The sequence below is a fragment of the Temnothorax curvispinosus genome, unplaced genomic scaffold, assembly GCF_003070985.1.
Source record: "Temnothorax curvispinosus isolate PA1 unplaced genomic scaffold, ASM307098v1 QBEX01002449.1, whole genome shotgun sequence".
Classification (NCBI taxonomy): domain Eukaryota; kingdom Metazoa; phylum Arthropoda; class Insecta; order Hymenoptera; family Formicidae; genus Temnothorax; species Temnothorax curvispinosus.
Genome location: NW_020212229.1, coordinates 1 through 22,381, shown reverse-complemented (window position 1 = coordinate 22,381; position 22,381 = coordinate 1). Strand labels below are relative to the sequence as shown.

Genomic DNA, 22,381 nt, shown 5'->3' with positions numbered 1-22,381 from the left:
AGTGAATATTTAGTGCTAATTCTTATCCGATTATATTTTCCTGATACTTCGTCGATTTTTCAGAATTTTAACTTTGACCATTCACATCGACTTAAAATTCTCGGAGTTACAATTTTTGAAATTTCAGTGCTACTTGTTCGATTATATTCTCCTAATACTTTATTGATTTTTCAAAGTTTATATTTTTATCCTTTACAAAATATCGATTTTTAAAAAATGTTTTAAAATTATAACAGAAAATTATGTAATTAGCGACGGTCGATAAGAGCGCTACCAATTTTATCGACTATAAATAATTACTCGACCTAAAAATTTTTTTTTTTTAATTTCAATTTCTACAGGCAAATGGAATATCAGGAAAATGTAACGAGGTGAAAAATATCGTTTACCGAAATTCGACGAATCGTAATTCCAAGAATTCCTCTCGAAAATTAACAGAGTATGCAGGCGTCAATGGACCCCTCGGCGTTTTACACGTGTCCTCCAATCGTTTCTTATCCCATCGGTTTCCTTTCTGCGCATATGCGCGAGTGATCACGCGCGATCCGCGCGCGATGATTCTAGTGACTTTCCACGCCTCCCCCCAGGGATACCACGGAACGGCGAGCCTTCGCATGCGCTTCATTCCAAAAAAAACCATCAGCCATATTGGTGTGTTGTATCGCTGTCCTCAGTAATTCCGAAGATCAGCAAAGGTATTTCACCCGAAGGCCTCCGCCGTCGCCGAATCCGTTCCGCGACCGGCCGGCGATCGTTTTCCGCGTGGCCGCGTGGCCCCGGTCGCGACCCACCGCGCATGCAGATCACCCCGATGTTCGCTGGCAAAAAAAGTTTGGTTAATGTTGCCACCTTGGCTCGCGGAGAGCAACCACCTCCGCTCGCGCTTTATGAGAGTTAACGTCGCGAATATGGGACGCGGCTGCTGTCGCGATAACGCGTCCGATGTCCACGCTCGACGTTCCTACCGGCTGCTCCCCGTCGTCTCGACGCCATAGACGCCGGAATCCCCCCCGAGGATGAATGCGATCAACTCCGCGCTGCTGTCTGTTGTGCCACTCTCCACGTTCGTTGTTTCCGATCGGCTCTACGTGTCTACAAGTCTACACGCGTTTGACAAAATACGCGCGCGCGCGATCGCCGATGACGAGCCGATACGCCGTCGAGCAACAGGTACAAGCCTGTCGGTCTGTGCGCGCCGATTCGCGAAATCGTCGCGTTAAATTTTATACCGTGTCGCACACGTCCGTGTTTCGGTTGTAACAGATGACGAGCCTTCCACCGCGACAGCGAGCGAGTTCTTTCATCTGCCCATGATCCTTCGCAGGAGGATGCATTATTCTGCTGTCTCCTGCCCTCCCAGCTTTCTATGTCCCGCCGATTTTGACATGATCTTGCAAATATTTATGTTTGGCGAACATGGTTCAACAGCCGATGAAAAAAAAAGACACCTTTGAACTGTGTGTTACACAATAACATCTCTATATTTGATATTCTTACTCTCTATTACTTGTCTTTGTAGCGTCTTTATCTTTGGTCTTTATCTTTGTACACGTGTGCTTTTTTATGGTATAAGCTATTGGTCTCATTTGTTCCCCTTGTTTTTTTTTGCAGGAGATAGTGCATCATGACGGATTCCATGAAGTTCGGTCCAGAATGGTACGTGACTCGGTATATATCGCTGGTAAAACACAATTAGAACCTCATTTAATTGTGTTTATATTGTTGTATGTTATGTTGTATTTATTACGTTTATGTATAACCATACCGTAGGTTGCGCAAGGTTTCGTCGGCAGACAATTGCAATACTGGTAGTGGAGGCGGAGGGACCACAACTCTGGGTGCATCTCGCTATCAGTTAGCAGAGCATAGATACGGCCGGGAAGAGATGTTGGCCATGTTTGATCGCAATTGTAAACCTTTGGAGCCGTTGAACACTTTTTCAGCGCTGTATGTGGAGAAAACTCAGCTTCCATTGGCTCTCATAACCATGACAGAAGATGAAACGGTAATAAAAGACATGTATATAATATGTATGTGTGTAACATTGTGTTCTTTGTTTCTATTATATTCTTCTACTGCAACCTGAGAAGCAACAGCCTAGTTTAGTTTATTCTTGATAATAAGAAAAGAAAGACGCGGTGAAATTGTTATTCTATTGTATATTCTGTATATTAGAAACTATTTAAAAATTAACAACTCGAGCTCTCTTAACAGTTTTTATATATTTTTATCAGAGATATGAAATTTGTTTGATAAAAAAATCCTTTATAATATGAATGTATTACATGTATGTGAATTTTACAGCGTATGTGGAATGGAGGGATAACTAATATTGGTCGTGGACGAGGTAGCAGTGTCGATCGTGGACGTGGTAGAACTGGAAGAGGAGGCTTGTTTTCGTCTCATTATTCACGGGCAGTCGGTTTTGATGACTCCGGTGATGGGATACGAATCGAGGGCCAATCATTTCAGGTACAAAGCTTTTTGTTCTTTCACTATTAGAGAATACGAGTTTGCTTTTTCATTTTTATTTTAGATTTAAAATCCTTTTCTATTTTTCTTTATGTATATGTTGTAATTATAACCGCTATATAAATTACATCTAATACATATGTATGTGCATCTGTCTTTTCCCTTTTTTCTAATGTCATAAATTTTGCAGAACCAAAAACTGGGAACTTACTAATTATTTTAATTAAATATAAAAGATCCACACCGGTCAACGCAAAAATGGGGGAATCTTATAAATTTTATTTATAGGGGAGAAACAGGCCATTTGATAGATCTCAAAGCGAACGCGGCTGGTCAGAAAGAAACGGCGCTTCAGAACCGGGAGAATGGAACGGATCGACTAGTCCTAGAAAAGATCTAAATCGTGGGACTAGTGGTAGTTCGCTTATGGAGAGTAATTGGCGACGTCATCGTGGGAGCGGAGAGGACGATGATAGTTGGCGCAAGTGGGGTAAATACGTGCTCTATTCTTTATATTTCTTTAGGGATTGTTATGCATATATATTTGTGTAATAAAACGAAATATTTATATTAGGAAGAAGTAGTTGGCGTGAGGGTGGCAGTATGGATCGGGACAGATTGGATCGAAACGAGGGTGATGGAGAGGAGGGTAGAAGCGGACCAGCAAGATGGGAACATCGAGGGAACCACAGACCATCTCATGATTCAGGTCATCATCCACCACCTCGCACCGCTCGCACTTGGGAATCAAATCATCACGATAATCATGACAATCTACCTGAATGGTACATTAAATGATTTTTATTTACAGAATATATGTGTGTGTTTATATTTAATTTTATACATTCTAAACTTTATATTTTAGGGCAACGGAGAATCCAACAGAGAGTGGTGGCAGTTTCGACTCTTCGGGCGCATTTCACGGTGGAATGTATTCGGATGATGACGAGGACGGTGCGGCGGGCGCTTCCCAACAGGGTAGAACTCGACGCGTATCGGAAGGAAGTGCTTCGAACATAGTGAGACCTAATAGCAAGCCATTAGCTTTCGGGACGGGTTCGGTTCAATCCTTGAATCGCCATACGAGTAACACAATAGGCAATACATTAAGCAAAGAACGACCAAAACCGTTGGATTCACTTGAAGATAAGGATGATTCTGTGGAGAAAGAGAGGAGATGTAATTCACCCTCTATTAAGTCGACCACTGTGCCGTCAACTGAGAGCATTCCCACGAAGACTTTAGCGTCGTCCTCGGATCTCTTGCATAAGAAGACTATCGGAGTGGCAAATGTGGATAAAGTTGAGACTTTAGGTGAGAAATCTAGCGAGCCGCCGAGCGGAGCTCATCATGATAAGGAGAAGACCTCCGTTCAGACGGAGGTCAAAACAGAGAAGCCGAAGATAACTGCCGTGACCAATCGACAAGTTCCTCTAGAGCATCCGAAGCTCGTACACAACACGGGAACCGCTAATGTCAGGCAGAGAACGGAAGATGACCTGGATAGAATGAAGGAGGAGGCAAACGCTTTGGTGGCCAAATTAATGGCAGATGAAGAAAATCACAAGGAGAAGACAGCCGCTACGAGTGTTCCGCCTGCAATTGGTAACCAACCTTCCGCGGTTTCCTCGACGGGTAATCAGGAAAAATGGTTTTACCGTGATCCACAGGGCGAAGTTCAGGGACCGTTTTTAGCTAGCGAAATGGCTGAATGGTGCAAAGCCGGTTACTTCACTGCGGGATTGTTGGTGAGAAGAACTTGCGATGAAAGGTACGCCACGCTCGGTGATTTGATGAAAATGTTTGGAAGAGTACCGTTCGTTCCTGGACCACCAATACCTCCGTTAAAGGTACATATACATTTATCATATGTATTATTTGATTGCGTTTTAAAATTATTTTACTAATTCAGAACTTTCATATAGATTATATCAGTAATCAACTTATATAGTGTTGAGAAAAGTATCAAGTTTAATGTTTGAATAATATTAGAGAAAAGGAAGCAAAAGAAGAGTGAATTATATTTGTTGTCATCTATAATCAAGTTTTGCCATGTGGAGGAAAATTCAGACATTTCCAAAATAAAGTTTACGAAGTTATATCATTATTGCATTCTTAATTTCTCAATTGCTGTTATATTCATATATATTCATATTAGTAAGATCAAATATTTTTATTCCTAGTTAGCGGATCAGGTGATTCCACCTGTTCCTAACCCCACCGTACCGGCTGGATTAGCCCCAGGTGCTATACCGAAGCCTGGAATAGAAGATCCATTATCCATGTTGATGACATATCAGCATATGCAGATGCTACACAATCAGATGCTGTTCAGGCAGATGAGAACATCAGCGATAGCGAAATTGTCGCAATCGGAGCACTGGTCTACGCTGACTCCTGTGGAACAAAATCAGTTGATTTTACAATACGTCATACAAGATGGAATGCAGGAAATTCCGGAAGTGCCGATAGCGACAAGCCCGTTTGTGCCTCACATCGCGTCTCAGACGGCTAATCCTGTTATGCAACTTTTCACTCAAATGCAACAGGTAATGGTCTTGGCATATTTTATTTTATTTTTTCTAATCCTATGTTCATTGTTCATTGTTCATTTCGCATCGTGATAACGCGTGATATTGCGCAGGCGAAGACACAACCTGAGACTCATTTACCAACGAATCCACATACGGCCGCGTCGGCCCATCCGGCTACGGTGGATCCTATACAGCAGCTTATCCAGCAGATGGGCGGTATGCAGAACTTGCCGCCCACCATTCAACAACCAAATATCGCTCCGACTCCCACGCCGACGCAGGAAGACAATCCAATAAAGTCTTTGCTACGTCAACTCAATGTCAACACGAACGGCCATCCGCAGGCGACCCACATGGACACTGTTTGGCCGCAACCTCCACCGCAAATAGTTCCCCAGTTTAATGCGCAGAATTGGTTAGCGCAGGTGCGTTGTGTTAAAAATTACACTTATGTAAAATTCAAGTACGTTGACGTGGTTGACGATCTGTTTAATTTCGTTTATCCATTTTCCAGGTCGGGCCCATTCCCGCGATGCCACCAGGACAATTACCTGGTTCTCTGTGGGATTTACATACTAAAGATATGAAAACCGAGCAGCAGATATTAGTAAATTAGCTTTTAATTCTCTTCGTACCATTTTTCATGTAGTTACGAAATAATCAATGTCTAATTTTCTCTTTTTAGGAAGAACAGAATCTTAAGTTACAAGAGGATAGAAAAAAAGAAGAATTAAGAAAGCAAGAGGAATTGCAGCGTCAAGTGGAAGAGGAGAATGTGAAGAGGAAGCAAAAAGAGGAACAGGCTAGACAAGCTGAGGAAGCAAAACGTAAAGATGAGGAGAGAAAGAGAAAGGAAGAGGAGAAGAAACGAAAAGAGGAAGAGAAACGTAAACAGGAAGAAGAGCAAAAGAAAAAAGAAGAAAGAAAACGTAAAGAGGAAGAGAAAAAGCGTGAAGAAAAGAGAAAGCAGGAGGAGGAGAACTTAAAGAGGAAGCAGGAAGAAGAGAAGAGAAAGCGGGAAGAGTTTAGAAAACTAGAAGAAAAACAGAAGAAAGAGGAGGAAAAGAAGAAGAAATTTGAGGAAGAGCTAAAAAGACAGGAAGAAGAGAGACTCAGGTATATCAGTAGAATTATGCGAAGCATGATGTTATGAAAAAGTAAAATAATAATACACTCCAGCAAAATTTGCAATGGTGAAATTTACAGGAAAGAGGCAGAGGCGCGACGACAGGCGGAAATAGACGAGCGTCGTGCGGAACAACGACGAAGAGAAGACGAAGCATTGCGTAAGCTTCAAGAAAAGACAACTAAATCCCCGTGGGCTCAGGCTCCACGTACATTGACTCCTGCCACTCATACTGCTTCGCTTGCCGAGATTCAGAGACTAGAGAGAGAAAAAAAAGCGGTAAATTATTTACACTTATTAAGCTGTAACCGCTCATACACAATGAGAAAAATAAGGAATAAGATAAAGGAATAAGGAATAAGGCATGTTGCATCTCACTTTAATGTACGTGTACTGAAGTGAGATGCGACGTTCCCTTATTCTTTATTCCTTTATCTTATTCCTTATTTTTGTCATTGTGTCTGAGCCCTAAGCTAAGAAATCTAAAAGTATTTAGTTAGTTAGTTGTGGCGAAAAACTGCAGTGCGCGTAGATGGCGGCCGCCGGTTTATTCGGTTGGTATTACGGCGCTGAAGTACAAAGGGATCGTGGGCACGTGGCCACGTGGCCACGCGAAGCGTTGTTCAACGGTCGTTGTGCAGGTCCGTACTAGTCGAGTCAAGTCCGGTCGAGGGAACAGTCACGTAGCCAGTAGCAGTTGCTTTCGTTCCGATTGAAATAAGCTTGTATCGAGATTTTAATTAAATACCTAAAACCAAATAATAGGTTGGCCAATAAGTCCGCGCGTGCGGTTTTTTACTTATAAATTTTACTTATAAAAAACCGCACGGACTTATTGGCCAACCCAATATTAACAATTCTTTTCGGTCATCCTTACAATGCATGCAATACATGTCTATGTTTATTATTATTACTTTCTTACAGGAAGAACAACGGCATCAACAATTAATGCTGCAACAGTCAGCACAGCAGAAGGCAGTAGAAGCGGCACAAGAGGCATCGGCAATTGACTCTTCAAAGCGATTGCAATTCAAGTGGGCGGAAAAAGCTATTGCTTCTAAATTACTTCAAGTGAAGAGTCTTGCGCAGATTCAGCAGGAGGAGCAAGAGCGCGTCGCTAAGGTAAAGGTACTTATTGCCCTGAATATGCGAGTGACATGAAATATTGTTTTCGAAAGATTGAGCGATGAAAAATTTGAAATTTCTTACCAACAGGAAAGAGAACGATTAGAAAAAGTCGGCCAGAAGGAATCTGCGAGTATACTCCAGAACGCCGGTATATGGGGTACAGCATCACAGTGTTTGAATTGGACTAATTCGAGTGCATCAAGCAGCCAAGGGTGGTCTATGAATTCCGGTACTACTGGTTTCTGGGATCCTACACCTGTTAAGTCGTCCACCACCATGAAACAGTCGACTAAACAAGCTACAATGACAAAACCTGTATCTAGCCAGCAACAGCAGCAGCAGCAGCAACAGCAAAATAGTAATAATAAAGCGTCCAAAAATAAGAATAAGAAAGAGGAGGAACTAGTGAAGAAATTGTTTGAACAGAACACTGCCAAGACCGACGAATTCACGCAATGGTGTAGTAAAACATTGAGCAGTATACAGGCGTCTGTGGACAGTAAGTGTCCTACATTGAATTTTTTTTACGAATTTTGTCTTCCTATACGCATAAGTATACATTTGCAGTCCCTACGTTCGTTACATTCTTGCGAGACCTCGAAACGCCGTATGAAGTTAGGGAGTACATTCGCGTTTACGTTGGGGATACCAAGCAGAGCATGGAATTCGCCAAGCAATTTCTCGAAAAACGAAGCAAACTGCGATCAGCGCAACGTCCTCAGGTACAAGCTGATGACCTGTGCAAGCCAGCACCCGCTATTAATCCAAATGCACCTGCAGAATTCCAAGAAGTTAAGGTATATTCTTGTTAAAGTTATATCATCTTAATATAGTAATAATAAAATATTAATTACTTAATATTAGATTTTATTAAAGTAAATATTCTCGTCAGAGAAATCGTCTTAACATTATTTATGTTATTACAATTAAATTAGTATGAAATGTGAGCGAAACATCATTAATATTAAGCACAAATGTATCAAGTCTGTGAAATAGATTTAAATATTGAAAGATCTTTTTCGTCTAGGGAAAATCCAAGAAACCAAAGAAGGGAAAAATGTTCAAAGTGGATAACAGGATCCTTGGCTTCAGTGTAACTGCTGCTCCCGATCGTATTAACGTAGGTGATCGTGATTATGGCGAAGGCTCCTGAGCTGTTTCACCAATTTACCTCGTAGAAATGATGCGACGCTCGTTTCATTAAACGGTTCGTTATTTATTTATTATACATGCCAAACCAATGCTGAGAAACCCACCGCGGATACTTCTTAAAGCATATGAAGACTTTTTATCCAATACACGAAGACAAGAAGCTCATCCCTTCAAAGTCGATCGTTTATGGTGGCCATTTATTTAGGACCGGTTGAGCGTGGCGTTATTTTCTTACATTACATAAAAAAGCTCCATTGTACATATTACTCAAAGAATATTTCGCATGAAAGAAGACGGACGACTTACTTTTTCCTATGTACACGACAATTAGGGTTGGAAACTTTTATAACATTTCATCTCGCCATCGTCACTTAAAATACACAATAAGAAAAAAAAAGAGGAGAGAAAAGTATGCCGACCGATAATAATTGCACATGCGGATATGTGGCAGTCAATAGCAATATGTGTATGTAAAGGTGTTCAACGAAAAAGAAGTAACATATTAGAACTTGCTTGAGATCGCGGAAATCATCACCTCTATGTCAAGTACGGTACTGAATATACAGTGCGTCAGTATTTGTCCTTATTGAATCCTATGGATTTTCGCTTCATCGCAAATACACGTCGAGAAAAAGAGATTTACTTTATATTTCTCGTAATACATCCTGCAAATGATTTAATGTGCATTTCAAGTACGAGAAATCTTCCTTCATCTTTTTATCATTTCTTCGCCGTCATAATATTGCAGTAACAGCTTTAAGCAGGACATATATGATAATTGTATACGCAAAGGGGGATGGGAACACTGATAACAGAACGGAAACTTGTATCATACTCTGGAATGATGGACGAGGGGCGATTCAAAGTGATACTTTCCTGATATTATAATAATTATGAAGTAAAACTAGTAACTTTTGACTCAACATAGCTTTCTTCATTAGAAATTTTCGGTTTTGCAGTAGAAACAACAATAACGATTATAAATAATATTCGTAATGCGTATTCCTCGATATACACGAGATATCGGCATACACATGAAATCTTGATAACACTGATTACTGCATATGGATCTCATTGTCGTCGGCATAGACTTCTTCTATATACGCTGTAGTCGATCGTAACAGTAAACGTTTGAAAATGTTTGATTTAAGTAATGCAATATATGCAGATAGAAATGGTATCTCTTTTTGTAAAATTTTATTTTATAACTCTATGAATGTCGTAGTTAAAGATCCGTAACTACTTTTTAGCACTTTTGAGAACATTTATTTTTTTTCCAATTGGACTAATATGCGTTGATACAGATACGACGTTGGATAAGCGTGGAATGTTGTGACAGATCTGACCACTCGTAATATTATGATGGTTGTTAACTAAGGTTCGTTGATCTTCTCTTATACAAGACCGAAAATAGGAGGAGACCACAGACCCTTACATGAAAAGATTTATGTATAAATATAGATTAATGTACAGAGTAATATAGTGATGATTAAACAAACTGATTAAAGCGATATAATTAAAAATAAAAACAGATAATTGATATTGTATCAATATTCTATTATTGTATCTAACGTACAACATAATGAAATAAATATTATTATATTTTCAATTTGGCTTTCTTATTGTTTTATGAATTAATTTATGTATCGAAATTCAAATCTTCAATATCGAAAGAGTCAGAGAGAAAAAAAATATATATATACATATATATATATTTGCACCGCATCTATATATATATATATATACATACAGATGTTTATGTAACAATGCAACATTTTTTGTTGAAAGATGAATGTATGAGAACGTTGTCTTTATATTTTTTTTTTGTAAGTTAATATACACTATACTTTATATATTCTGATAACGAGTTCTGAATGAAAGTCATTTTATTGATTCTTATAAAAAAAGAAAAGCCCTCAAAAAGAAAGATATTGATGTATGATAATACCATATGGTGGGATTACATGAACACGAATTAACCTTTCTACTCCACATATTGCTACAAATAACTGCTTGGAAATTAGCGCGGATTGATTTAAAAGTAAGCACGAACGATATTTCATAATACACGCGACGATATTTTGTAATGCTAATGAACGCAATAAATCTTTCTTAAGCATATGTATTAAATGTATGCGAGATGAGCGGCGTTGCAGTTGGATATCGTTACGAATTGTTATACATGTTATGCATTGATTCATACGGATGTCATGTATCATAATAAAAAAATCATTTAATGGACAAATTAATATTATTTTCATAAATCCGATGTTTCAACATTGGACTGGCGAGTCAGTATTTGAATGTTAAACGCCATGTGCCGTCATTTATTTTAAAACGCATATAAATTACGCGTGCGAAAGCAGGATAGTATAATAAATAAAATTGTTATAAACAGTCGTCTCTCAGTTGTAATTCTATATACGTACAAGTATTATGACATTTGTACTTTGCGCATTGTTATCTCTATGTGTACAACATCTATACATACATTATATATGTATATAATTATATTTCTTTAAAAATTTATCGGTAAATGCAACGACGATTGTTCTTCTTACGCGGAGACACACCATAATTACCTGTATAACAATAAGTTTTGCAGAAAACAAGTTTTTCTGGAATGTTTCCAAAGTACCTATAGAATAAAATACTTGAACACATTGAGAAATTTACATTTCAGGCTTCTGCAATTATAGTTAATCTTCTTTTCCTTTCCCGTTGGATGGTACAACATGAATATCGTTGTAATCTCGCGCAATATCGATATACTGAAAATTTGTTTATTTTTATGAACGAATAAATTTATTTATAAATACAAAGATTCTCTTTGATATGCATATTAAATATGCGCATATAGCAGTAGACAATTTAAAAAAATAAAAATTAAATACGTAAGCCAATATGAAAAAAAATAATGGAAAAAAATAAGAAACAGAATTTTACACAGAATTAAAAAACATGACAATATACAAATTATAACTAATAGAATACATGCGTACAAGTTAGATGATTTTGAATTACCTTTCTTGGGACGAGGAATTCCAGGACTTGTAGTATTATATAGCATAACGACAGTACGAGCAAGTAGGCCAATACACCACTTCGTATTTGACTAGCTAATCGCTGTCCTAGATTTCTTTTCGCTTCACGTTTCACTAAATTATACACTATTTCCGTACGTTTGGTAATGTTGAACCAATTGTAATATAAGCCTATCCTCCTATGCGTCTCGAAAGGGCATTCAACATTGCCCTTTTTGTAGTTCGTTATAGCCATCTCTAGCCCTTTAATTAATCCAGGTACAGTGGGTTCCACGAGGTAAATCAGATCCGGCGGTAAAACTTCCGGAATACCTCCAACTTTCGTTGACACTACTTGCAAACTATAAAATAGTATTTATTATTTTCATTTTTATTTGTCATTATTTAAAAATTTTGTTAATGAAAGAATGTGCTAAATGGTATTTATTAGAGAAACTAAGAAAGATCTAAATTAATTTCAGGCATCATAACAAGAAGACAAGATGCATCATGTTGCAGTTTACCCGCAAGAAGCTGCTTCTACAATAGCCATACAGTAAGCCTCTGTCAGGCTTGTATTCAGGAAGATATGACCCTTATTCAGAACGTGTTTGACTTGAGAGTGCTCCAGACTGCCTAACAAGGTAACTCTATGTTGCAACAGATTTCTCTCCCTTACTTCCTCTATGAGCCATCTCTTCGGACCGTCTCCACCGATCAAGAACTGTACATTCTTATGACGCGAACAGATCTCGGGTATTACATAGGCTAGAAGGTCAACACCCTTCCTATACACCAATCGCGATATTATTACTATGGTAACTGAAATTTACGGTCACATTATGGCAATTAGACTGATTACGTTCCTAATATAGCCAGAAAGAGATCTTGGAATCTGAACTTACTAAAGTCGTTGTTCCGTTTACCGATGTCAGGCGTAAATAATGCGGTATCCACGGCGTTTGGAATAACCGACACCTTCTCCTTTTGCACTTTGGCTCGCAATACTGTATTTTCCTTTCCCGTATGAGACACGCATATGCAATGATCGCAGTCGACCAACGATATCTCGAGAAACTTGTTTGTCAGAATAGCGGACGCATCCGCAAAACCAAAAAGAGAATGATCCGTGAATACTGTCTGCAAACATAGCGTTAGTCACCTCGTGCTACCTAAGCGCCATTCTCTAACAACACATATAGCTTCTGAGAATGTTCAGATGATTTCGCAAGAATAGAGAATATTATAAGATGTTCTCAGTAAATTAGGTGTGTATTCTAAGTACATTCATGATCTTCCATATTTTATCTATTTTATGACGTGTAATTTACCAAATATGTTCTTTTGCATTCCGAGGAAGACTTAATAAGTTGAAACGTAAACTATTTATATTTATATGATATAAAATTGTTTTTGGTTTAAACCAACATCCTTTGCTTTTGCTCGAAAGTCGACTGTTTGATTTATGTTTAGCTTTACATTTATGATAACATGCACTGTTAGGGTCGTTAGTACAATCAAGACTTACTTTCAGTCCCATTAATCTACCAATCAGCATCCCTTCGTGCGCTAAAGCGGAAAATGCAGAATGGCCGTGTATTATCTGTATATCTTCTCTTATGAAGATATACCTAATGAGTGGAAGAGAGCACACCATCGTTGGAAGAACACACTGGTTGTAGAAGACCTTGACGGGAATGTAATATACCTTAAATGAGACACAAGTTATAAGAAAAAAAAACGTATGATTATTAAGCGTCGCCTACAATACACGGAGTAAGTGTGGAGTAAGGAGTAAGAGGGCTATTTTCGGTTTTAAGAGAGCTAGCGTAAGGGCGTAAGCGAAATATACTCCACGCTTACTCCGTGTATTGTAGACGACGCTTTACAGCTAATCGAATAAAGGCGAAACGTACTTTCAGACCGTTTGTCATATATCTAATTCCTACTCTGTCCCCATAGGAATGTGTGAGGATCACCACTTTGTGTCCATGCTCCAGTAAACATTGGGACAGATTGAAGATGTGCTCCTCGACGCCGCCCATGTTCGGATAGAAGAAATCCGAGACCATGCTGTACAAACCGTATATATATTACATGTATATACAATAAAAACAGAAGGTTTATCAACGATAAATGAGAGAGAAAGAAGTATTGGCGCGTGTGCAGCTTCAAGACGAAAGGATATTATACAAACCATATTTTGTGTCTTGCACCGCTCATCTTCACGCCCGTGCATGATTCACGCTGCTCGATTAACGCGACTGCAAATTTGCCGTATCATCGTCCTCCGTTCCCGCCCGATAACAGTCCTGTTATTATCCCATCACGGCGCACGTCGGGTCGCCTCGGATCACATTCATGCATCTCTAATCAGTTCTGATAATAGACAATAGTAGGCGATTAACATATTTGTGGGCGGTCGCACGATAATTTACGCCCGGAAAGCGTTCTAACCTCAATCGCGAAAAAACCTCGAATTTACTTCGCGCCGAGGACTCGACAAGCTGGTCCGTTTATGGGAGTTTCATTCGGCGTTTCAGAACTTCCTTGTGCGCAATAAACCTCAGATTGTATTTAATTCTATGTATTTCTATCGCAAATTTAATATAAGAGTCAGCACTAAGCAATAATATTTTGTAAATTATTTTGCTCCCTCCCACTCCCTCCCTAGTCCCTCTGAACCTCCGGCCTCCAGCAAGCAGCAAGTTAACCAACAAAAGATTACCAGTAAAGCCTCAATTTCAGGTGGATAATAGAAGAGCGTTGATATTACCGGCTATAAGGAACTCGAAGGTCTCGAAGTACTCAAACTAGATTCAAATGGCGCTTTAGTTTATCGCTGCGCGACGCGAAATCGAGTAAATAAATGTCTGGTTGTGCTTGAAGTTAAATTGATATTCCACCAACATGCCGATCTTGGATAAAAGAAAGGGAGACGATATTCTGGCGTTGGTGCCCGCTTCGAAAAGGACCAAGAATGAAGTCGTCTTCAGCAGCAGAGAGAAGGCGGTTGTGCAGAGCGTAAGTATAACCTCAAGTGTGTTGTATGTTCTTGGAAAAAATAACGTTTGTTAATAATAAAATATTTTAAAGGGCCCACCACGGACGTCCTCCTTAATGTCGATGATAATGCTGCTCGAGGGACACCAGGGAGATATTTTCTCTATAGAATTTCATCCAGAGGGACAGTATCTCGCTTCCACGGGATTTGATCGACAAATTTGTAAGTCTTGCGCAGAGCTGGATTGACATGTTTACGTGTAAATTCAGTTATTTTGTCTAATGAGGTATTGCGTACTTTACAGTTATCTGGAATGTTTACGGAGAATGCGAAAATATTGGCATCATGACCGGGCACAGTGGCGCAGTGATGGAGTTACATTTCAGTCCGGACGGCAATCATTTGTACACAGCCAGCACAGACATGACGCTGGGTTTGTGGGATATAGTAGCTGGGACGCGAATTAAGAAGCTGAAGGGTCATACTTCGTTCGTGAATTCTGTATCGGGAGCAAGAAGGGGACCTACGCTGCTCTGCTCGGGCAGCGACGATAGTACGATACGTATCTGGGATCCCAGGAAACGGGGTCAATGTTATACATTGAATAATACATACCAGGTATCATAAAAGTGTATTTTTTATTGAATAATATGAATAACGTAAGCGGCATCTGTGTACAAACTTTTGTTAACGCTACTAGGTTACCGCAGTGACGTTCAACGATACGGCAGAACAAGTGATTAGCGGCGGGATTGATAACGACATAAAGGTGTGGGATCTTCGAAAGAACGCGGTACTTTACAAGTTGAAAGGACACACCGACACCATCACTGGATTGAGCCTCAGTCCCGATGGATCTTACATACTTTCCAACGCAATGGATAACACACTGAAGATATGGGACGTAAGACCATTCGCGCCCTATGAGCGCTGCGTGAAGATACTGTCTGGGCATCAGCATAATTTCGAAAAGGTACCCCCTTCGTATTGCCTTAATCTGATCTGTAACAACTTGAGAGAAAAGAATTGTCTGTAGCTTTATATGCCATAGACGATGGGAAATTACACAGCTTTAACATTGCTCTTTTTAGAATCTTCTGAGATGTGCGTGGTCACCGGACGGTAGCAAAGTATCGGCGGGATCGTCAGATCGGTTTCACTACGTCTGGGATACGACGAGTCGTAGGATATTGTACAAATTACCGGGGCACAATGGATCTGTAAATGACATCGATTTTCACCCGAAGGAGCCCATAGGTATGGGATGATTCGTAATAAGATAAATCTCATATCAATGTATCAAATATAGAATGTATTTGATAGATTAAATATATAATATAAAATATTTGATATATCAAATATAGGATAGATTTGATATGAGAGATTTATATATGAAGGAAACAAGGTTTGCACGGTTCAGCTTTTTTTCACGTTGGAGAGAAAAAGAGAAAAGATGAACCGTATAAGAAGTTCAGCTGAAAAGAACAGGCCTAAGGCCCGGTGTCCACGATGCAAAAACTGTGTCCAAGTTTCGGTTTAAGCCAATGAAACTGCTACTTTTCTGTAAGAGCTGCAAGTTGATTAACTTAAACACTTGGACACAGTTCTAGCATCGTGGACACCGGGCTTTGATAGCATCATCAGATCAATTTCGACAAAAAGTGGACTTTAATTGTTTTTCTCCTGCACTCTCTTCATATATAAATCTGTTGTACAGATAAACCTCTCATATAAAAAATAATGTGAATTTTGTACATTTTTTGATGTATTTCGATAAACAATAATATTGCATTTGTTTCAGTATGCTCGGGATCTAGCGACAAGCAAATCTACCTGGGTGAAATCGAGACTTAATAGCATATAACTTATACTTAATATATCTGTTACGGGCAAAGTCCGCAATGTGATAATAGTTGCTGACATTGCCATCGCTGGATGGGCAGTGTCAATTTTGCCCACATTAAACCAGGCAATGTCCGCTAATAAACTACTTTGCCCAGTCGCGTTGTGCTATGTTGACATTGCCCGGGCAATGCCGACACTGTACACCATACGGACCTTGTCCGTAAAATATCTACGTATACCTGTAAAAAAAAAGAAAGAAACACCTTTGAATATCAGTAATTTGTCCCCTGTTAGTTTCATTTCCTTTCCTACATTGTGCGCATTTTTTCTGTCTCCTTTCAGAGATAATCATCATTAATTAGTCATACGCGAGTTCATGGTAATGAGAGCTTGCGCGGGTCGATAATAACGAGAGTCAATCGCCCGAATCGCTTTCTGCAATTTCTACGATCGGCAATATAACGATCGCGATTAATTGCTCGTTTAGTTAAAGGCCGCGGCGCAGTTCACGAGGGAAGGAGGGGGAAGAGACGGAGGAGGGCACACGCGCGCGTGCGAAAGCGAATTTTTGTCACTACCCGCGGGGAGTGCTGCTGGCGGCGCAGCGGGGCGGCGAAACTAACCACGAACTAAACAGAAGAAAAAAGATGGCCGCCGCGAGGCTGCCGTGAAGGGGCCGCGTCGTCGCTGCTCGCGCTCGCGGAAATGGGACGTTGCGACATCCGAGTGTCATCCGTCGTTCGCAGTGCCAAGTGTCGGGCGAGTGGTGGTGAATCGTCGGCGAGGGTGACCGGTGACGTGCCCGAAGGGTAAAGCGGAGGGGGCAAGCGGGTTGAGACTGGAGTGGAGTGGAAAAGCGGAGCGCGGTAGCGCACCGCGCCGCGCTGCACTCGTCGCGCGTTGCAACAACGACGACGGTGACGAGGCGAGAGACGACGGCGACGGCCGCAGCGGCGACGAGGAGGACGGAGGGAATAACGACGAGGACGAGGACGACGACGACAACGACGACGACGGCGGCAACGGTGGCGGCGACGGCGAGCCAGCCAGAGACGCGCGAGATGGCATCCGATGGGTAAGGGCCCTCGGCACCACGGGAGAAACCTGCCTGTCCCTTAACTGCACCCGACTGCACCCAGGAGGTGCAGCAGCGCGTTTGCTCTGCTCTAGGGAAAACGCGGCCGTCGCGAGACACACACACGGGACCGACGGTGTGCTCGCAGATCGATAGTGAATTTTTTTTTTTACAGTCACCCGTCCCAGTTTTCTCCCTCTCCCCGTCTCCGTCCTGCACTCTGCTCTCGCTCTCTCTCTCTCCGTCCTGCTCCGTTCTTTCCCTTCGGTGCAGCGAGGGAGAGAAAGAGAGAAAGAGAGGGACAGAGAAAGAAAGAGAGAAGAATTCGCCGTCGCCGTTCCTGATAACCGAACGCGAGCGATTTTCCGCTGCGCTCCTTGCTCCTTCGCGGAGCGCTTTCGCGCTGAAGTTAGGCCGCCGTCGCGATTGGGCGGGTCTCTCTCTCTCGCTCGCTCCCTCACGCGCGGCCCTCGCGGCCCTCGCGCACATTTTCGCATTATATTTCGCAGTCCGCGTTTCAGGCTCGTTCGCGTCGTACGCCGCGCGTTTTCCTCTCGGTGTTACCGCGCCTCCGTTCCTCTTCCTTCCTTCCTTCTCTTGTTTCTCTCTATCCATCCCATTCTCCTTCCTCTCCCTCTCCCTCTTCCTTTTCCCCGCGCGCGTCAACGCTATTCCGCTATACGTATACCGCTCGCGATCTACGCGCGCGAATGGATCTCCGCGGCCTATTTCAGCCAATTAAACGGCCAGCATGACATCAGAGCAGACGACCTCTCTCTCGTTGCATCGCGGCCCAGCATTCCTATCAATTTGCGGGGCCCCGTGTCAGGGCGGGGTGGGGTGCGACGGGACGGACGGACGGATGGACGAGCGGGCGAAACACCCTCCTTCGTTCGCCCCGATTGTCATCGTCGCTCCGTCGCGGTCGGCCTCCGTTGAGAACGTCCTCGCGCGCCCCGCGAATCTTGAGCGCGGTCGCCGGGTGTCCCTCTTTTCAACCCCCTCTTCTCCCCGCCCGCCCCTTCTTGTCGGTCTGTTTGCGGCGAGGGCGATTTTTTTCCCCTCCTGAGGTCGAGCCGTACGACGTTCCAATTAAGCTCTCCGTTATCGCGGTCGAGCTTTAAAACGCGCCACACGTTGCTCCGCGCGAGTCACCTTCCTGCCCCCCATTTTTTTTCTACTCCGCTTCCCCGCGAGAAATCGCGCACGACGTATTCCGATTTCCGAGACGTATAATATCGGTGGCGAGGATACGCGGTGGATGTAAATAAGAAATGGAGGCTACGGTCTGCCGTCGGCCCCGTGTCGTTGCATCGCGACGATATATTTCTGTTCTCGGTGTCTCGCGCTCCGGGACTGCCTCGTGACATATCGATCCCGCCTTACGATTTTATCGTTCAAGTACCGCATGCATATCTGAGAACTCGCGCGAGCGTCGGTTCGTATCGTACGAGTGACCAAAAAAAGAGAAAAAGAAAAAAAAACTGTCCCGAAGGCGAATAGAGCCCGCGACGGCGAGTGAAAGTTTTAGGGGAAGAGAGTGATTTGGAGCCGTTGCGCAAGGTGTATTTGCCTTCCTGGCCGCGCTGGGTTATTTTAGGACCCCGATAGATTCGCGATCGCGGAGAATTAAAGCCACCCCACAGGGATAGATGTTAATGGCTGACAATTGCAGCAGGATGGAATGGGTGGAGATCATAGAGCCACGCACGAAGGAGCACATGTACGCGAACCTGACCACGGGAGAATGCGTATGGGATCCTCCACCGGGTGTACCTGTGTAAGCTATATTCCCTTATATCGATTCTTCAGTAGTTTTCGTGCAGCGTGCCTCACATCTATTTGATCATTCGCTGAAAGAATTAGTCCACAAAATGTTTTCTTTTTACAGTAAATTGTTTCTCTAAACAATTTAGAGAATAAATTTAATTCTCTAAAACTTTTTAGAATAAATTAACTCTCTAAAATTTTTTAGAGAACGAGTTAACTCTAAAAGTTTTAGAGAATAAGTTATATATATATAACTCTCTAAATCTTAGAGAATAAGTTAACTTTCTAAAATTTTAGAGAATAAACAATTTAGAGAAAATAAATTATCCATTTTTTTTCTAGTGGCTAATATAATTTCGAGGTTGAATCAATCATCTAATTCTAATGTGCCTAATTTACAATTAGCTATTATCTTAAAGTTATATTCAACGCATTTAATTTGATTATATGTAATCAGTTAATTATCTCGAGGTGGTTACCATTGTAATTATTTTAGAGAAAGTTATCTTAGAGAAAGTCACCAGCTATGACGATAAATGTAGTGCCTACATGTCCCGTTTAATAATTTGTAGGAAAAAGACGGATAACAATCAGTGGTGGGAGCTGTTCGATCAGAATACCTCGCGGTTTTATTATTACAACGCGACATCTCAGAAAACCGTGTGGCACCGCCCGACGGACTGTGACATCATCCCGTTGGCGAAACTTCAGGTAAAAAGAAAAAACATTTCGATATCGTTTTGATATGATTTAACACATTTATACAATATTGGTGCCGGCGGCGCGGTGAGTCACGTCGATTGAGTTGGCTATTCGGCGTTTCGAGTGCAGATAAAATCCAGATAAGATCGTGCCTTCCATCGGCCGGCATCCGCCGGGATCTGTACTTACTTTACGGATCACATAAAATCTGCGAGTTCCGCATACGTTCTCGCACACGCGTGTATATATATTCACGGATGTGTGTAATGATTTGTGAGTTTCTCCGGGATAACGCACGTTACACAGAACTCGTGTATCTTAAAGTGGTGGAGATATAAGTGTGCAAGCGCGTCTGCTCTCTTCTCAGCTATAAATAGACGTTTGCAGCGGGGAGAAAAAACTCTGGTTTACATTATACCACGATACTATCATGAAACTTCTCTCATGATAATGCTATTCATTTAAAGTTTGACAAAAATATGATTGCCAGATGTCTCCCGGAAAATACACATATTCTATGGCATCTACTTATATGTTGAAATATAACAGATTATAAAACAGTAGGATTGCATGGGATGTACATAAATGATAATATAAATTGCGATCTTATTTGTGTCAAACGTTTTATAAAACATATTCTCTATTATTCTTCTATATTTTATAGATAGAGAAAATTAATGTTGGCTATCAATCGTTAATTTATTATATTTTATTCATTAATTTATTTATATATTTTTATATTTATATTTACTTATATTTATATAGACGCTAAAACAGAACACGGAACCTGCAAGCGGTAGCACATCTGATACTCAAAAGGTAACCGAGCCGAGAAAGAAAGAATCCGTCTCGACGCAGACGCAAACTCCTTCGGTTAGTCGATCGACGCGATTTAACCATCAGGAGAATGCGAATTTGACTCCGACACTGGTAAATTTAATTTTCTTCCGAGGATTTAGATGATATTGACCTATCGAGATTCTACATGACTACGTTTTTTTTCTCGTAGCAAGCTCTTTCTCTCGGTAGTGCGAACAAAACGCGGACTTCTACGGTTGGCGTCGACCTTCAGACTTCTCCCCCTTCCCCGTCTCCGTCCGCGAGACGACACCATCATCACCATCATCACCACAATAACAGGCATCACAGGCACCATGAAGTACCCACGACACGTACCAGACAACACAATCACTCGCAGGATTCTGGTAGATCCAGCGACAGCTCTGTCTCGCACAGTAGGACTTCCTTGGAGTCAACCGGTTACCGTTTGTTGGACTCGCCACACAGGCATCATCGTTCGGTCGCGCAAACGCCGGTGAACACCGCACAATCCTCCCCTAGGCAGCACAGTAGCGGCACCGGCACTCTGGAGACTAGGTGTCACAAGAGCGGAACTCTCGAAAGTGTGAAAAATCAGAAGTCTGTATCGCTGGTGGGAGAACCACCGCCACTCGGTCTGTCGCTTTCGACCAGCACACCCCTATTTAAGAAGAAGACCTTCACCGACCCGCAACGCGAAGGTAGGGCTGGAAACTTGGACCTAGACAAAAGTAAAAATGGTAAGGATGTATAATATTTGTTTTTACGTTCAAGTCATAATTACTTGTTACGTGCAAGCCACGTACACATATCTTCCCGGTTGTATCGATTGTTTTCCTGATATTTTAGGTAGAGAAAGTAGTAGAGGCTCGTATGGTCCCGAGCCGAGTACATCGCCATATCGCGATTCTCTGATGGAATCTCGAGTCTTCAGGCAGGAAATGCCACCGTATCGTCCGCCTGAGGTTCAACTTAGCCATAGTTACAAATCACAAGGCGAGAAGTATGGTTCCTTAATGGAGAGTGGCAATCGTTACCATAGGGATAGAGAGCGAGAGATGCAGCAGCAGCATCATCGGGAACGAGTCAATAGTCTCGATAAAACGAACCCGCCAGCCTTTTATCCGAGTTCCATGCACTCGAGAAATATGAATAAGCAGCCGCAGGATGGTACGGGTAGCATAGGTAGAAGGCATCACGGATGTTCCGCGTCGCTTTCGGAAGCGAATGTCAGGGATGTGTATGGTGCAATGTTGTCCGAGAGAAACGATCCTGCCAAGAGTCTCGGTAGGGTCGCTGGCGTACATAGCGGTAATACGTCGAAGCAGCGAGGAGGTCTCGAAGCGGTGGAGCGGGAGAGAGAGCGAGAGCGCGATAGGGAAAAGGAGTACAGGCGAAACACAGCGTGCAACAACTCACTCGACTGTAAGCGAGATAATCTTTATATTTCTTTCGCCACCTTCCTGTATGTGCGCGTGTCTTTTGCAATACATGGGTGATTATTATTTTACAAGGTGTGCCGCAGCCGTTGGGTCGAAGTTACAGTTTCGTGCAACAGCAGAAGCAACAGCAAAAAATGCAGCAGCAGTTACATCAACAGCAGCAGCAGCAACAACAGCAACAGGCTAGAAGGAGAGAGCGAGACGATGATGCTATGCACGAACGTTACTTGATGATAAGTCAAACCCACGAACAAACTAGACAAAGACTCAGTAGTAATACTAGCAGTAG

General features: G+C 41.9%; 4 protein-coding genes across 5 annotated transcripts; 3 read left to right on the top strand and 1 right to left on the bottom strand.

Annotated features, from left to right (window-relative positions):
- The first annotated feature begins 613 nt into the window (after positions 1-613).
- LOC112451664 (GRB10-interacting GYF protein 2-like) lies at positions 614-9,994 on the top strand. The gene is made up of 16 exons (XM_025011437.1): positions 614-695; positions 1,612-1,656; positions 1,771-2,005; positions 2,305-2,472; positions 2,761-2,962; positions 3,047-3,257; positions 3,338-4,322; positions 4,656-5,021; positions 5,117-5,431; positions 5,521-5,613; positions 5,692-6,122; positions 6,213-6,411; positions 7,057-7,260; positions 7,348-7,759; positions 7,828-8,057; positions 8,288-9,994. The coding sequence occupies exons 2-16, from the start codon at positions 1,625-1,627 to the stop codon at positions 8,411-8,413; spliced, it is 4,209 nt and encodes a 1,402-aa protein (XP_024867205.1). The 5' UTR covers positions 614-695; positions 1,612-1,624; the 3' UTR covers positions 8,414-9,994.
- Positions 9,995-10,805: 811 nt separating this feature from the next.
- On the bottom strand, positions 10,806-14,070 carry LOC112451665 (N-acetylglucosaminyl-phosphatidylinositol biosynthetic protein). 2 transcript variants are annotated; one of them, XM_025011438.1, is made up of 8 exons: positions 13,893-14,070; positions 13,633-13,814; positions 13,352-13,508; positions 12,964-13,143; positions 12,341-12,575; positions 11,960-12,257; positions 11,437-11,797; positions 10,806-11,183 (listed from the first exon to the last, which is right to left on the bottom strand). In XM_025011438.1, the coding sequence occupies exons 2-8, from the start codon at positions 13,656-13,658 to the stop codon at positions 11,112-11,114; spliced, it is 1,329 nt and encodes a 442-aa protein (XP_024867206.1). In that variant the 5' UTR covers positions 13,659-13,814; positions 13,893-14,070; the 3' UTR covers positions 10,806-11,111. The 2 variants fall into 2 exon arrangements, with proteins under 2 accessions (XP_024867206.1, XP_024867207.1); XM_025011439.1 differs by having other exon boundaries at positions 12,964-13,122.
- Positions 14,071-14,169: 99 nt separating this feature from the next.
- LOC112451666 (U5 small nuclear ribonucleoprotein 40 kDa protein) lies at positions 14,170-16,563 on the top strand. The gene is made up of 6 exons (XM_025011440.1): positions 14,170-14,459; positions 14,532-14,661; positions 14,744-15,057; positions 15,140-15,412; positions 15,531-15,696; positions 16,241-16,563. The coding sequence occupies exons 1-6, from the start codon at positions 14,346-14,348 to the stop codon at positions 16,291-16,293; spliced, it is 1,050 nt and encodes a 349-aa protein (XP_024867208.1). The 5' UTR covers positions 14,170-14,345; the 3' UTR covers positions 16,294-16,563.
- Positions 16,564-16,884: 321 nt separating this feature from the next.
- LOC112451657 (serine/threonine-protein kinase fray2-like) lies at positions 16,885-22,377 on the top strand (the record flags this gene model as incomplete). Its single annotated transcript, XM_025011425.1, has 7 exons — positions 16,885-17,359; positions 19,035-19,139; positions 19,702-19,840; positions 20,597-20,761; positions 20,841-21,390; positions 21,500-22,075; positions 22,165-22,377. Coding segments are annotated over exons 1-7 (1,762 nt in total), but the record flags the coding sequence as incomplete, so codon positions are not given.
- Positions 22,378-22,381: the final 4 nt, after the last annotated feature.